This window comes from Rattus norvegicus, chromosome X (genome assembly GCF_036323735.1).
Source record: "Rattus norvegicus strain BN/NHsdMcwi chromosome X, GRCr8, whole genome shotgun sequence".
Taxonomy (NCBI): domain Eukaryota; kingdom Metazoa; phylum Chordata; class Mammalia; order Rodentia; family Muridae; genus Rattus; species Rattus norvegicus.
In genome coordinates this window covers 120562361-120577916 of record NC_086039.1, presented here as the reverse complement: position 1 = coordinate 120577916, position 15556 = coordinate 120562361, and the positions used below count along the sequence as shown (strand labels likewise).

At 41.5% G+C, this 15556-nt stretch overlaps 1 protein-coding gene across 1 annotated transcript in view; it reads left to right on the top strand.

Annotated features, from left to right (window-relative positions):
• Positions 1 to 15556, top strand: part of Kiaa1210 (KIAA1210 homolog) — a 50544-nt gene that overhangs the window by 13798 nt on the left and 21190 nt on the right. The window contains exons 5-6 of the mRNA XM_063280563.1: positions 308 to 433; positions 7976 to 8125. Coding sequence (XP_063136633.1) covers positions 308 to 433; positions 7976 to 8125 — 276 coding nt within the window. The remainder of the gene's footprint in view (positions 1 to 307; positions 434 to 7975; positions 8126 to 15556) is intronic.

Sequence of the window (15556 nt, the reverse complement as noted above, 5' to 3'; positions counted from 1 at the left end):
GTAACAATGAACTTGACCTCAGACTGATTAAACACTATTCTTCTATCCTGCCCCCTCCCCCTCAAAAGAGGAATGAATTTGATCTTGCTTAACTAATTCTACCTCACAAGACTATCTTAAATCTCAAATAATATAAATAGGCATTTAACTATGTAACATTTAACTATGTAACATGGTCAACACATAGTATTTGTTTAACACACACAGGGATACCATTATTATTTTGATACTGGACAGTTTATTAGTTTGATACTGGAGTATTTATTTGGTAGCATGCCAACCCCCCAAGTTTTCTTTCTCTCCACAGAGATCTCCTATTTCCAGAACTTTGCCTAGAGTCTCAGGAAGTAGTGCCCTTGGAGGTTTGAGTGGATCTGGGGATCACTATTCTTCCAGCAGTGGAGCCTGGGCTTCAAGCTCCAAATTTACTGAGGTAATACCATAGAGATATGTGTAACATGGTGGGGTAAGACAAATAGACAGGTGGTCTTAGGGTTTCTATTGCTGTGAAGAAACACCGTGACCATGCCAGCTCTTATAAAGGACAACATTTAATTGGGACTGGCATATAGTTCAGTGGTTTGGTCCATCATCATCAGGGTGGGAAACATGACTTGTACAGGCAAACATGGTCCTGGGTTGACAGGCAGCAGGAAGAAGAGAATGACACTGAGCCTGACTTGAGCATCTGAGACCTCAAAGTTTGACCCCAGTGACACACTTTCACCAAAAAAGCCACATGTACTCCAACAAGGGCACACCTCCTAAGAGTACTGCTACCTAGGGGCCTATGGGAGCCATTTTCATTCAAACCACATCATTTTATTCCCTGGCTCCCATAGGCTTGTAGCCATATCGTAGTCCAACTTCAAAGGTCCCCATATTCTATCACAGTATAATCACTGTTTAAAAGTCCAAAGTTTAAAGTCTCTTCTGAGATCCATGCAATCTCTTAACTGTAATCTCCTGTGAAATCAAAAAAAGCAGATCATATACTTCCAATATATAATGTCACAAGATATACATTACTGTTTCAAAATGTAGGGAAGGGAGCATAGTGGGGAAATACTGGACCAAAGCAAGACTGGAAAACAGCTGGTCAAACTTCAAAGTCATCTCCATGTCTAATATCAAAGTACTCTTCACATCTCCAACTCCTTTCAGCTTTGTTGGCTCCACTTCCTGTTAGCAGCTTTTCTCAGCATGTATCTCTTGACTCTGGCATCTCCAACATCTTGGGATCTCCAAGGCAATCCAGGCTTCACCTTCACCTCTTCCTACAATGGCCTCTCTAGGCTTCCATGCAGGGACACCCTCACACATGCCTGGTCTCAGTGGATTTCCTTGGTCTTGGAGGGAGATTCCATAACCCCTTTCTTCTGCTCTTAACTCTAAAGCCAGAACCATGTGGCCAAAGCTGCCAAGTTCTGCTGCTTGCTGGAGATGGAACACGACTCCTTCTTTCGATTACAGTCACCAGCTTTCTGGTTTTGATGGTTTCCTTCATTGCCTAAGCATGGCTGTCCTGGAACTTGCTCAATAGACCAGGCTAGCCTTAAACCCAAAGCTTAGCTGAGTGGAGTTTTGCTCAGAGGTCACCACTCCCTTTATTCCACTTAGCATCAGGCTTTTCTTTAATCTGTTTACACTTTCTAGTGCTCCCACCCCCCCTTTTCCTCCAACTGTACACTTTGTGTTTTTCCTTAGCCAGCTTGCTCCTTTTCAGTATAGATCTGCATAAGACTGGCCTCCAGTAGCCACACAAAACAGGCAATGCTGGGTTGTTTAGAAATGTCCTACGCCAGAGCAGTTAATCCATAACTCTTCAATTTAGTCTCAGGCAGACTCTTTGGACAAGGGCAAAATGGGTCTCGGTCTTCAACAAAATATCAAAAGAATGATTTCTAAGTAACATACCAACTCTCTTCTCTTCTGAAGCCTTTAAGCCAGGCCCCCCACAGTTCAAATCATGCCAGTACCACTGTCTTCCATGCTTCTGCCAGTGTGGCCCATTAAGCCCCAATTTAAAGCATTTCAGATGCTTTTCTAACCCAAAGTCTCCAAAGTTCACATTCCTCCAAACAAAAGCATGGTCAGGATTATCACAACAGTATCCCAGTCCGTGGTACCAACTGCTGTCTTAGTAAGGGTTTCTATTGCTCTGAAGAGACACCATGACCAAAGCAACTCTTACAAAGGACAGCATTTAATTGGGACTGGCTTACCGTTTCAGAGGTTTAGTCCATTTTCACACTGTTGGGAAGCATGGATGCATGTAGACAGACATGGTGTTGGAGGAGCTGAGAGTTCTCCATTTGGATCGGCAGGCAACAGGAAAAGACAGTGAGTCACTAGGTCTGGCTTGAGCTTCTGAGACTCAAAGCCCACCTTTAGCAACACACTTCCTCCAGCAAGGGCGCATCTATTCCAATAAAGCCACACCTAATAGTGCTGCTCTCTACGGGCATACAGGTCCCATTTTCATTCAAAGCACCACACAGGTCTGCTTGAATTCTTGTCCTTCAACCTACTTGGTGGAAAACCATGCTTTAGCTGTTTAACTTCTCTCAGCCTTCCTTTCCTCATCTACAATGTACAGTCTTAATATCTCCCTCAAAAACTTGCTTATGAGGATTGAGTGAAGTTGTTCAGGGGACTGGAGAGATAGCTCAGTGGTTAAGACCACTAGATGCACTGCTAGAGCACCCAGGTTTGATACCCAATACCTTATGATAGCCTATAATCATCTGTAACTCTAGTTCCAGGGGACTTACTATCCTTTTCTGGCTTCCATTGGCACCAGCGACATGGAACACAGACTTACATGCAGGCAAAATGCTTACGCACATAAAATAAACATAAATCCATGTGATAAATGTTTTTAAAAGAAATTATTCAGCGCCACTAGGCTAGTACATTGTTGACTTAAAAATGTATTTCAGGTGTGTTAACCTCAAAATCCACAGGCCTGCTCTTCCCCACTTTATAAGATGCTTTCACTCTTCCTAGCTTTCCAGACACAGCCGCACTCTTAAGGCCCTATTTTAATTTTGTATTTTGCCCAAAGTAAGTTGGGTTTATTTCTGACACGTGTTAGAGACTTCACATGGCTGACTGTGGTCTGTGCACTGTGGGCAAATTCTGCTGGGTGCTTTAAACTTGAAGGGTGGGGAAGAGAGCACTGCAAAAATCAGCAGAGGATGTGCCTCTGTGGCTTGGGGCCCCTAGTGGTAGTGGACTGTTGTCTTCCTGCTGTACATTAGGGAAAACCTATTCTCCTCTACTGCTGTTCAGTCCAAAATAGCAACACCAGCTTCTGCAGGCCTGTAGTGACACCCCCTTGCTTCCTCGTGGCCACGAAAAGTACCACAGGTTGTTTATTATATTTGGTAAGCAGCAGCTTAGGTCCTACTCGCTGTACTCTTTCCCTCCTCTTTCAGACCCAGAAACAATGAAACTCGTGTAGCAGGGACATTCAGTTTAAAAACTAGAGTTAATTTGGGGGGATGATTGCTGGGGAGCAGTTTAGGAGCTTTCTTTTTCATGATGAAGGGGGTGGTGAAAATAGTCCAAAGGCAAGTTTTGTTAAATGACCAGAGTGAGCCTATAGCTCACACATTGGGCCCCATCCTTTTTAGGCCTTCCCCTGCAAAACACGCCCAGGGACAGCAGAGGGCGCTGTATTAGTTAGTTTGCTACTGCTGTGATAAAGAGCATAAAAAAAGCAACGTGGAGGTGGGGGGGGAGTTTATTTCATCTTGTACTTCTAAGTAAACAGTCCATCACTGAGGGAAGTCAGGGCAGGAACTAAAGGCAGGAACTGAAGCAGAGGGAACAGGGGAACAACTGGTTACTGGCTTGCTTTCCATGGCTTGCTCAGTCTGCTTCTTAATCCACTCAGGCCTCCTCTCCTAGAGGTGGCCCCACCCACAGTGGGCTGGGCTCTTCTCTATCAATTAGCATTCAAGACAATTTCCCAGAGTTGTCTACAGGCAATCTGATGAAGCATTTTCTTCACTGATGTTTCTCTTCCCAGATAACTCTAACTTGTACTTTGGGGGAAAAAAGAGTCCAGCAGTGGTGGCACACTCTTTAATCCCAGCACGAGGGAGGCAGAGGCACTTCTCTGTGAGCTCAGGCCAGCTTAGTCTACAGCTTGACTTCTAGGACAGCTGGGGCTATACAAAGAAAATTTGTTTTTTAAAAAAGAAAGAAAGAAAAAAGCCAAACAAGATAGGTGGTAATAGGTCATCAATAACCAGATTAAACTTTGGGTAGAAAACTCCCTTTAATTGCCAAGATGATGGCACTAAATGAAGGTTAGTTGGTGGTAAGGGTCCCAGAGGCTCTTCCTTGTAATATAAGCATTTAGGACACTGAGTCAGGAGATCATATATTCAAGACTTGCCTCTTCTACATAGTGAATCACAAGATACCCTGGGATATAGTTGGAGGCCCTGTCTCAAAACAGCACACACATCAATGAACAGAACAGAATGAATCAAGGGTTCTGGTATCCAGTGCTCCATAGAACCTGGTGGAAGTATAGGGTTACCCAGTGTGTGGGTCCCTTGATGGGGTGGAGTTCTTTTTTTAAATTAAAAAAATTAATATATTTGTGGGGGTATGTGCACACTCGTGAAGGAGCCACCAGAGGGAGTTACAGACTGTTATGAGCCACCTGATGTGGGTCCTGTGCAAGAGTAGTACATGCTCCTAATCAATGAGCAATCCCTCCAGGGCAAGCATCTACAGATTGGGAGGGAAGAAATCCACGTATTCAGTTGTGTCTGAAATACTAGGGCTTAGTCAATTTTATTCACTTCCAGAATTCACCTGATGCGGTATTGGGAACATGGTTGCTTAGATGACGTTTTCTTTATTTGATTTGAAACAGTTAGAATGTGATAGCATATTATTAGCACCTTTCTGATCTTGAGTTCATTGTTTACATAACCAACCCTGTAGAAATCAGGTTCCTTACTGCACTCAGACCCAACTCACCCCCTGCAGTTCTACTTAAGGAAGCAAATACACCATTGGCTTTGGTTGCTGCTTTTCTACTTCCTGAACATGGATGGTCTTCAGTATGGGACCTCCCCACTTCCGTGGCACTTATGCTGGAGAGGATACTAGAGTGAATAGTGGTTAAAAACACAAGCTGTCAATTTGGCAAGAGCTTTCCAATACTTGCCTTACAACTGGCCAGCCACAACATCTCTCAAACCTCATTTTCTCCATTTAGATAATGGACATGATACTTAGCAATCACTTTGTAAGAACTGTAGAGATTTTTCACTGCCTGGTATAATATAATCCCTTCGTGAAAGTTATTTGTCGTCGTCGTCGTCGTCGTCGTCGTCGTCGTCGTCGTCGTCGTCGTCCTCCTCCTCCTCCTCCTCCTCCTCCTCCTCCTCCTCATTATTCCTGGTCTTAGGGATGGTTGATTGAAGTAATAGTTGATTTGGGCTTAGATTGGTAGTCACAAGGGAGCACTGGAGACCCTGGCCAGGAGTTTTCCAGGGGCAAAATGTTGGCAAACCTCCACTGTGTCCATTTTCCCCCCGGCTAGTATCTGGAGGCTCTATGTAAAACCTTAGACAGAAGCAAGCGATATTAGTTCAAAAGAAAAAAGAATCATGTTTCGTGAAGTATTGTAGGCCCCGTTCAGAGGATTGGATGTAACAAACTCTAGATGCTTATCCAATATTTGTTAAAGATAAAATCAAAGATGTCGATCCATATCAAGAGGATCATGTAACATTGTCATTAGTCTGAAATTATTCAACCCTCCATCCAAAAGCATCCCCTAAAATTTTTTTAATAAAGTTAAAGATATAACAATACATTAAAAAATTTTAAATCTATTTATTTATCTCATACTGGAGATTGAATTCATGCTCAGGAAGTACTGTACACCCAGTCTTAGGTCTCTAGATTTTCATTAACATTTCTAGAAAAGTCAAACTTCATAATATGAAGACAATAGATGAACAAGGTCAAGACTCAGCCAAGACAGTTGCTGGAACAAAAGGAACAGCAGTTGTAGTGTGGGGATCAACCCCAGATGCTAACTTCAAGATTCGCTTGCCCCTGTAAATACTAGGCTTCAAATACATGGGCAAAATTCAAATAAGGAGCAGAATGAAGCAAGACTTCTACACAGAAGCTGGAAGAGACGGAAACCAAGACTGACTTTAATCAAATAAAAATTTGGAGTTTTGGACATTGTTTGAGGATTGGCAAAAGTGTTTAAAACCCAGAGAAAAACCAAAATTGCTTGCTGATCTTTGGTTTAAATATATATTAGACATGTAAGGAGGGAAGAAATTCCTTCCAGAGCCTATTTTTCATATATATATATATATACTCAGTGGCTAGGCACTTCTAAACCTCCCCATGGCTAGCAAGCACCCCCTCAGTTATTCCTGTCTTAGTACTTTCTTTCTTTTTTCTTCTTCGTTTTTCTTTTTTTCGGAGCTGGGGACCAAACCCAGGGCCTTGTGCTTCCTAGGCAAGCGCTCTACCACTGAGCTAAATCCCCAACCCCGTCTTAGTACTTTCTAAATCTATATTTTATCTTTGCTGCCCTGTTACCTTCTGAGCACCCCCTCCCATAGGGCTTCTTTCCCTTCCCCCACAAACTGCTTGATGATTTCTCTCCTGCAGATCTTAAATCTCATCCCTTTTTCTCTGAGTCATGACTATCCTCCTCCTCCATCTCTTGCCACAATCTAAAAGTCCTACCTCGTCTCCCCATTGGCTGTACTGCAAATTATTTATTACCAATCCAAGCCATCTGGGGTAGGGACCTTCAGATCTGGAAGCAGCTTTTGGAAGCTGATTTAAAACAAAGCATTAGAACCGATTCCCAACACATACATATATACACATATGACTATATATAATCTCCACTCCCTGATAACTAAGCATTCAAATATATGAGCCAGTGGAGCCATTCTTGGGGGCTGCCTTACAGTTTCAGAGGTTTTAGTCCATAATAATCAAGGCAGGAAGCATGGCAGCATCCAGGCAGATAAGGTGCTGGAGGTGCTGAGAATTGTACATCTTGATCCATAGGCAGCAGAAGGAGGAGATGTGATTTCACGCTGGGCATAGCTTGAACATTTAAGACCTCAAAGCCTGTCCCCACAGTGACATACTTCCTCCAACAAAATTACATCTATTCCAATAAGGTCACATCTCCTATTAATGCCATGCCCCATGGGCCAAGCATTCACATACATGAGTCTAGGAGGGCTGAACCTATTCAAACCACCACCATATCCCACTCCTTGGTCCCCATAGGCTTGTAGTCAAAGCATAATGCAAAATGCATTTATCCCACTTCAAAAGTCATGAGGGCCATTATTAATTAACACACCACACAGTGTCTTCAGTTTTAACATTAATCTATGGAGGCTTCATGGGCATTGTTCACACACACACACACACACACACACACACACACACACACGCAATTGTGAGTGTGTGCATACTTTACGGCACATTTGTAGAAGTAAGAGTCAGAGGACAAACTCACAACCTCAGATACTGATTCTTGCCTTTTACCCCCTTTGTTTCAGACAGGGTCTCTTTACGGTTTTTCTATTGTATACATCAGGTAACCTGACCTGCAAATTTCCAGAGATTCTCTTATCTCTGACCCACATTTCGCCATCAAAGCAGTGGGATTACAGATGCTTCTGTAACCCATCTTAATTTTACATGAGTTTTAGAGATTTGAACTCAGATCCTCATCTCTGCATGGTGGGCATTTTTACCTACTGAGCCATCTCCCGGTGCTTAGTAGCATTTATTATACATAATTCTAGATTTCATTATGACACTTGTATGCATGTCGTTTTTTTCTTTTTGGCTTCTTTCACCAGTTAAGGAACAAAAGAACATCAGAATACCAGTACCGTATGGGAAACACCCATGTTTGAAACTCTTCCATTCTCCCTTTTAACAGATCCAATCCCTGCGCTCACGGAGACTCAGCATTAGCCCTCTTATCATCCGATCTGAGAAAGTCTCTCAGGACTTGGAAAATCTTTTTGCCAGTGACAGGACACCCAATAGCTCCAGAAGGAGGTCTTCACACGATTCAACATCAAGAAAGGTGAATATTGGTTCTATTCTCAGGAATAGGTTTGACCCATTAAAGATATACTTACTTTCTTGTTCTGTGATCTCGTGCCATATCTCAACTCCAGGGATGAAGTAGAGGGGTACTTTGGAAAAGAAATTGCTATTCTTGGCTTTTGACTTTCATCATAGTTTACATTTTTTATTCAGTTTTACAAACCAAATAATCACCCATTTAGTTCACAAATAATAGAAGGCATTGTTTCAGAAACACATAATAGTTTCTGGATACGTTCAGTTATTTTAAGAAAATTAAAATAGAGCTTCTTTAATTGAAGCCAACTCTGTACCTTTTTAAATAAAAATTCAGAGCTTATGCAATGCAATATTATTTTATAACTGTCTAGCATTAATAAAAGGCAGTTGGCACACTAGTGGGCATGCATGCCCACTAGTTTTGTATGTATAGATCTGCCAACCAAATACTACCCATTAACAACTGGCAAGTTAGTTGATTGTAATCATATTAACAGCTCTGTTGTCTAATTTGTGTTTACCTTAATTGGTTGTCGTCAACCTAGATGATTGTAGAATTTGGAGCCTTTAGTACTGGGAACTAAGAGTAAACAGAAGCATACTTTTAGCCAGTCAGAAAAAAAACTCTATTTGGATGCTAAAAGATACTGTAAAGGCATTCATTGGCCGATGTAGCATTTTGCAAGCTCTTGACTTCCAATCCCAGCACTGAAAAAACAAGATTGTATGACGAAAAGCAGCTTTTGGCTACATATGCCAAAAATTAGGTTAAACCAAAATAAAAGCACACACTGACAGTAAGTGGATGGAAAAATCATTAATTTATGGAGTTGGGTTATGATTATTTTCTGCCAAACACCAATAAATCAGATGGATTGGGATGGGATGTCTGAGTTGGTGGAAGGGTTGGATTAGATAATGTCTTTTGGATACTTTTTGAATTTACATTTCAAATGTTATTCCCTTTCCTGGTTCCCCTCCCCAAACCCCCCTTGGAACCACCCTCTTCCATACCCTCCCCCTGCTTCTATGAGGGTGTTACCCCACCCACCTGCCCACCCACTCCCACCTCCCTGCCCTGGCATTCCCCTACGCTGGGGCATCGAGCCTTCACAGGACCAAGGGCCTCTTCTCCCATTGTCGCCCCACAATGGCATCCTCTGCTACCTATGCAGCTGGAGTCATGGATCCCTCCAGATGTACTCTTTGGATGGTGGTTTAGTCCCTGGGAGCTCTGGGGCTCGATAGATAACAATTTTTTTGTGAGCAAATGTAGCTAGCGTGAAAGTAAGCATACAAACCATTTTGGAGTATGGTTCAGTGGAATTACACACGCCCACTACCACTTTCTACATCCAGTACTTGTTTGGTTCTCCCAATGGAAACCCAGTACTTGATAAGCAGTGACTCCCTATTCCTATCGTCTATCAATCTCTAATAACACTAATTAAATTCCTTTGCCTTCATTTTCCTATTTGATGTATTTCATATAAATAGAACGAATAATATGAGTTCTTTTCAGATAGCGTTTTTCACGTAGCACATTGGTTTTGAAGTTCATTCATGTTGCAGCATGTGTCAGAGATTCGTTCCTATTTGGGGCTCAATGGCTGTCTTTTGTTTGTAGGCGTTACATTTTCTTTCGCCATTCATCTATTGATGGACATTCATGTCTCAAAATCAAAACAAACCCACTCAAATTGGACTAAGTTGAGTCAGCTTAACAGAGAGTAGTTATTGGGCTGTAAGGTAGAAGTCGAGCCTTTGATATTACAGTGTAATTTCTAATTATTCCCAGACGTGTCTGTGCCCTATCTGCCATGATCCTAGACCTATTACTTAACTACGGTGAATCCAGGGAGTACGCTGTTGGCAGCAAAGGCCACAACAGCAGCTTCTATGGATACAACTCTCATTGGCATCCAGGAGATAAAATGGCCTGGGTGGATGATTCTATAAGCAGATAGATGACAAAGTCTACCCACTATGGCCTCTGACTCTCATCCCCAAATGTTTCCCCACAACCCAGTTCCCATTACCTTCTCACCGAACAACAAAAAGGGAACTAAGTGGAGTAGAAGAAAACATCCAGACAGATCAGAGTAAACAATGACTAAATCTCTGTTTTGGAGCAATTTGCATGCTCTTTCTTCTCTCAGCTGCTGCCCTCTACTGGCAGAAGAGGGGAATGCAAGCCAACAATGCCAGCCCTAAATGCTCGGGCTTGCTTTCTCAGAATTCCCTGGGATGGAGTTGAAAGGCATTACTTACACAGCTGCCACCAGAGTTACTTCCTTCCACAAGTCTTTAGTTAGTGAGGTGACTGGTGTTTCAACTCCAGTGTGCAAAGCACAGTGGTTTTCTCCCAGATTATTCTTGTTTCTGCTGTTTTCAGCCTCCAATCTGGGGTAGGGGCTCAGTTCTTCACATTTGGTGAAAAAGGCAGTGAGTATCAACAGCTATCTCTGAGCAGGGCCTAAGTCACCTCATACTTTAACCAGGGGATTCCCTTGCCTAAAGCTTCCCAACACCGGCACCCTTTTGTTCCTAGGCTATCACAAAACATAAGAGAACTGCACTGATAGAACTCTTTTTTCAGAACCCTGTTTAAAAGAAAAAAGAATTGCATGTCGTCATCCGCACAGGACCAGATAAATTTTCACACTAGTGAATGGGGTGGAACAGGTGAAAGTCACAGCTTATTAAATAGCCCAGTCTTAGCCTCATTGAAGGATAATTGTTTCTATGTTAACATGTTCTAGGGTAGGTTGTTTGTAGGTCTTTCATCATGTTGGCTAGTGGAGTTCTTTAGATTGCTGCCTAGCAGATTCCTTCTGACTACAATTCTTTTTTTTTCAGTTACTTTTTTTTTATCTTTAATAACTTGAGTATTTCTTATTTACATTTCGATTGTTAATCCCTTCCCCTTCCACTGGTGCTCTTACTAGGATATTCATTGCTACCTATGAGGTCAGAGTCCAGGGTCAGTCCATGTATAGTCTTTAGGTAGTGGCTTAGTCCCTGGAAGCTCTGGTTGCTTGGCATTGTTGTACATATGGGGTCTCGAGCCCCTTCAAGCTCTTCCAGTTCTTTCTCTGATTCTTTCAACGGGGGTCCTATTCTCAGTTCAGTGGTTTGCTGCTGGCATTCGCCTCTGTATTTGCTGTACTCTGGCTGTGTCTCTCAAGAGTGATCTTCATCCGGCTCCTGTCGGTCTGCACTTCTTTGCTTCATCCATCTTGTCTAATTGGATGGCTGTATATGTATGGGTCACATGTGGGGCAGGCTCTGAATGGGTGTTCCTTCTGCCTCTGTTTTAATCTTTGCCTCTCTATTCCCTGCCAAGGGTATTCTTGTTCCCCTTTTAAAGAAGGAGTGAAGCATTCACATTTTGATCATCCGTCTTGAGTTTCATTTGTTCTAGGCATCTAGGGTAATTCAAGCATTTGGGCTAATAGCCACTTATCAATGAGTGCATACCATGTATGTCTTTCTGTGATTGGGTTACCTCACTCAGGATGATGTTTTCCAGTTCCAACCATTTGCCTACGAATTTCATAAACTCGTTTTTGATAGCTGAGTAATATTCCATTGTGTAGATGTACCACATTTTCTGTATCCATTCCTCTGTTGAAGGGCATCTGGGTTCTTTCCAGCTTCTGGCTATTATAAATAAGTCTGCGATGAACATAGTGGAGCACGTGTCTTTTTTATATGTTGGGGCATCTTTTGGGTATAGGCCCAGGAGAGGTATAGCTGGATCCCCAGGCAGTTCAATGTCCAATTTTCTGAGGATCCTCCAGACTGATTTCCAGAATGGTTGTACCAGTCTGCAATCCCACCAACAATGGAGGAGTGTTCCTCTTTCTCCGCATCCTCGCCAGCATATGCTGTCACCTGAGTTTTTGATCTTAGCCATTCTCACTGGTGTGACGTGAAATCTCAGGGTTGTTTTGATTTGCATTTCCCTTATGACTAAAGATGTTGAACATTTCTTTAGGTGTTTCTCAGCCATTCGACATTCCTCAGCTGTGAATTCTTTGTTTAGCTCTGAACCCCATTTTTTAATAGGGGTATTTGTCTCCCTGCGGTCTAACTTCTTGAGTTCTTTGTATGTTTTGGATATAAGCCCTCTATCTGTTGTAGGATTGGTAAAGATCTTTTCCCAATCTGTTGGTTGCCGTTTTGTCCTAACCACAGTGTCCTTTGCCTTACAGAAGCTTTGCAGTTTTATGAGATCCCATGTGTCGATTCTTGATCTTAGAGCATAAGCCATTGGTGTTTTGTTCAGGAAATTTGTTCCACTGCCCATGTGTTCGAGATGCTGCCCTAGTTTTTCTTCTATTAGTTTGAGTGTATCTGGTTTGATGTGGAGGTCCTTGATCCACTTGGACTTAAGCTTTGTACAGGGTGATAAACATGGATCGATTTGCATTCTTCTACATGTTGACCTCCAGTTGAACCAGCACCATTTGCTGAAAATGCTATCTTTTTTCCATTTGATAGTTTTGACTCCTTTCTCAAAAATCAAGTGCCCATAGGTGTATGGGTTCATTTCTGGGTCTTCAATTCTGTTCCATTGGTCTATCTGTCTGTCTCTGTACCAATACCATGCAGTTTTTATCACTATTGCTCTGTAATACTGCTTGAGTTCAGGGATAGTGATTCCCCCTGAAGTCCTTTTATTGTTGAGGATAGTTTTAGCTATCCTGGGTTTTTTGTTATTCCAGATGAATTTGCAAATTGTTCTCTCTAACTCTTTGAGGAATTGGATTGGTATTTTGATGGGGATGGCATTGAATCTGTAGATTGCTTTTGGTAAAATGGCCATTTTTACTACATTAATCCTGCCAATCCATGAGCATGGGAGATCTTTCCATCTTTTGAGGACTTCTTCAATTTCTTTCTTCAGAGTCTTGAAGTTCTTATTGTACAGATCTTTTACTTGCTTGGTTAAAGTCACACCAAGGTACTTTATATTATTTGGGTCTATTATGAAGGGTGTCGTTTCCCTAATTTCTTCTCGGCTGGTTTCTCTTTTGTGTAGAGGAAGGCTACTGATTTATTTGAGTTAATTTTATACCCAGCCACTTTGCTGAAGTTGTTTATCAGCTTTAGTAGTTCTCTGGTGGAACTTTCGGGATCACTTAAATATACTATCATATCATCTGCAAATAGTGATATTTTGACTTCTTTTTTTCCGGTCTGTATCCCCTTGACCTACTTTTGTTGTCTGATTGCTCTGGCTAGAACTTCAAGAACTATATTGCATAAGTAGGGAGAGAGTGGGCAGCCTTGTCTAGTCCCTGATTTTAGTGGGATTGCTTCAAGTTTCTCTCCATTTAGTTTAATGTTAGCAACTGGTTTGCTGTATATGGCTTTTACTATGTTTAGGTATGGGCCTTGAATTCCTATTCTTTCCAGGACTTTTATCATGAAGGGGTGTTGAATTTTGTCAAATGCTTTCTCAGCATCTAATGAAATGATCATGTGGTTTTTTTCTTTCAGTTTGTTTATATAATGGATCACGTTGATAGTTTTCCGTGTATTAAACCATCCCTGCATGCCTGGGATGAAGCCTACTTGATCATGGTGGATGATTGTTTTGATGTGCTCTTGGATTCGGTTTGCCAGAATTTTATTGAGTAATTTTGCGTCGATATTCATAAGGGAAATTGGTCTGAAGTTCTCTTTCTTTGTTGTGTCTTTGTGTGGTTTAGGTATAAGAGTAATTGTGGCTTCATAGAAGGAATTCGGTAGTGCTCCATCTGTTTCAAATTTGTGGAATAGTTTGGATAATATTGGTATGAGGTCTTCTATGAAGGTCTGATAGAATTCTGCACTAAACCCGTCTGGACCTGGGCTCTTTTTGGTTGGGAGACCTTTAATGACTGCTTCTATTTCCTTAGCAGTTATGGGGTTGTTTAACTGGTTTATCTGTTCCTGATTTAACTTTGGTACCTGGTATCTGTCTAGGAAATTGTCCATTTCCTGCAGATTTTCAAGTTTTGTTGAATATAGGCTCTTATAGTAAGATCTGATGATTTTTTGAATTTCTTCTGAATCTGTAGTTATGTCTCCCTTTTCATTTCTGATTTTGTTAATTTGGATACACTCTCTGTGTCCTCTCGTTAGTCTGCCTAAGGGTTTATCTATCTTGTTGATTTTCTCAAAGAACCAACTTTTGGTTCTGTTGATTCTTTCTATGGTCCTTTTTGTTTCTACTTGGTGGATTTCAGCTCTGAGTTTGATTATTTCCTGCCTTCCACTCCTCCTGGGTGTATTTGCTTCTTTTTGTTCTAGAGATTTTAGGTGTGCTGTCAAGCTGCTGACATATGCTCTTTCCTGTTTCTTTCTGCAGGCACTCAGCGCTATGAGTTTTCCTCTTAGCACAGCTTTCATTGTGTCCCATAAGTTTGGGTATGTTGTACCTTCATTTTCATTAAATTCTAAAAAGTCTTTAATTTCTTTCTTTATTTCTTCCTTGACCAGGTTATCATTGAGTAGAGCATTGTTCAATTTCCACGTATATGTGGGCATTCTTCCCTTATTATTATTGAAGACCAGTTTTAGGCTGTGGTGGTCTGATAGCACGCATGGGATTATTTCTATCTTTCTGTACCTGTGGAGGCCCGTTTTTTGACCAATTATATGGTCAATTTTGGAGAAAGTACCATGAGGAGCTGAGAAGAAGGTATATCCTTTTGCTTTAGGATAGAATGTTCTATAAATATCTGTTAAGTCCATTTGGCTCATGACTTCTCTTAGTCTGTTTATGTCTGTTTAATTTCTGTTTCCATGATCTGTCCATTGATGAGACTGGGGTGTTGAAATCTCCTACTATTATTGTATGAGGTGTAATGTGTGTTTTGAACTTTAGTAAGGTTTCTATTACGTATGTAGGTACCCTTGTATTTGGGGCATAGATATTTAGGATTGAGAGTTCATCTTGGTGGATTTTTCCTTTGATGAATATGAAGTGTCCTTCCTTATCTTTTTTGATGACTTTTAGTTGAAAATTGATTTTATTTGATATTCGAATGGCTACTCCAGCTTGCTTCATCTGACCATTTGCTTGGAAAGATGTTTTCCAGCCTTTTACTCTGAGGTAGTGTCTGTCTTTGTCTCTGAGGTGTGTTTCCTGTAGGCAGCAGAATGCAGGGTCCTCGTTTCGTATCCAGTTTGTTAATCTATGTCTTTTTATTGGGGAGTTGAGGCCATTAATGTTGAGAGATATTAAGGAATAGTGATTATTGCTTCCTGTTATATTCATATTTGGATGTGAGGTTATGTTTGTGTGCTTTTCTTCTCTTTGTTTTGTTGCCAAGACGATTAGTTCCTTGTTTCTTCTAGGGTATAGCTTGCCTCCTTATGTTGGGCTTTACCATTTATTATCCTTTGTTGTGCTGGATTTGTAGAAAGATATTGT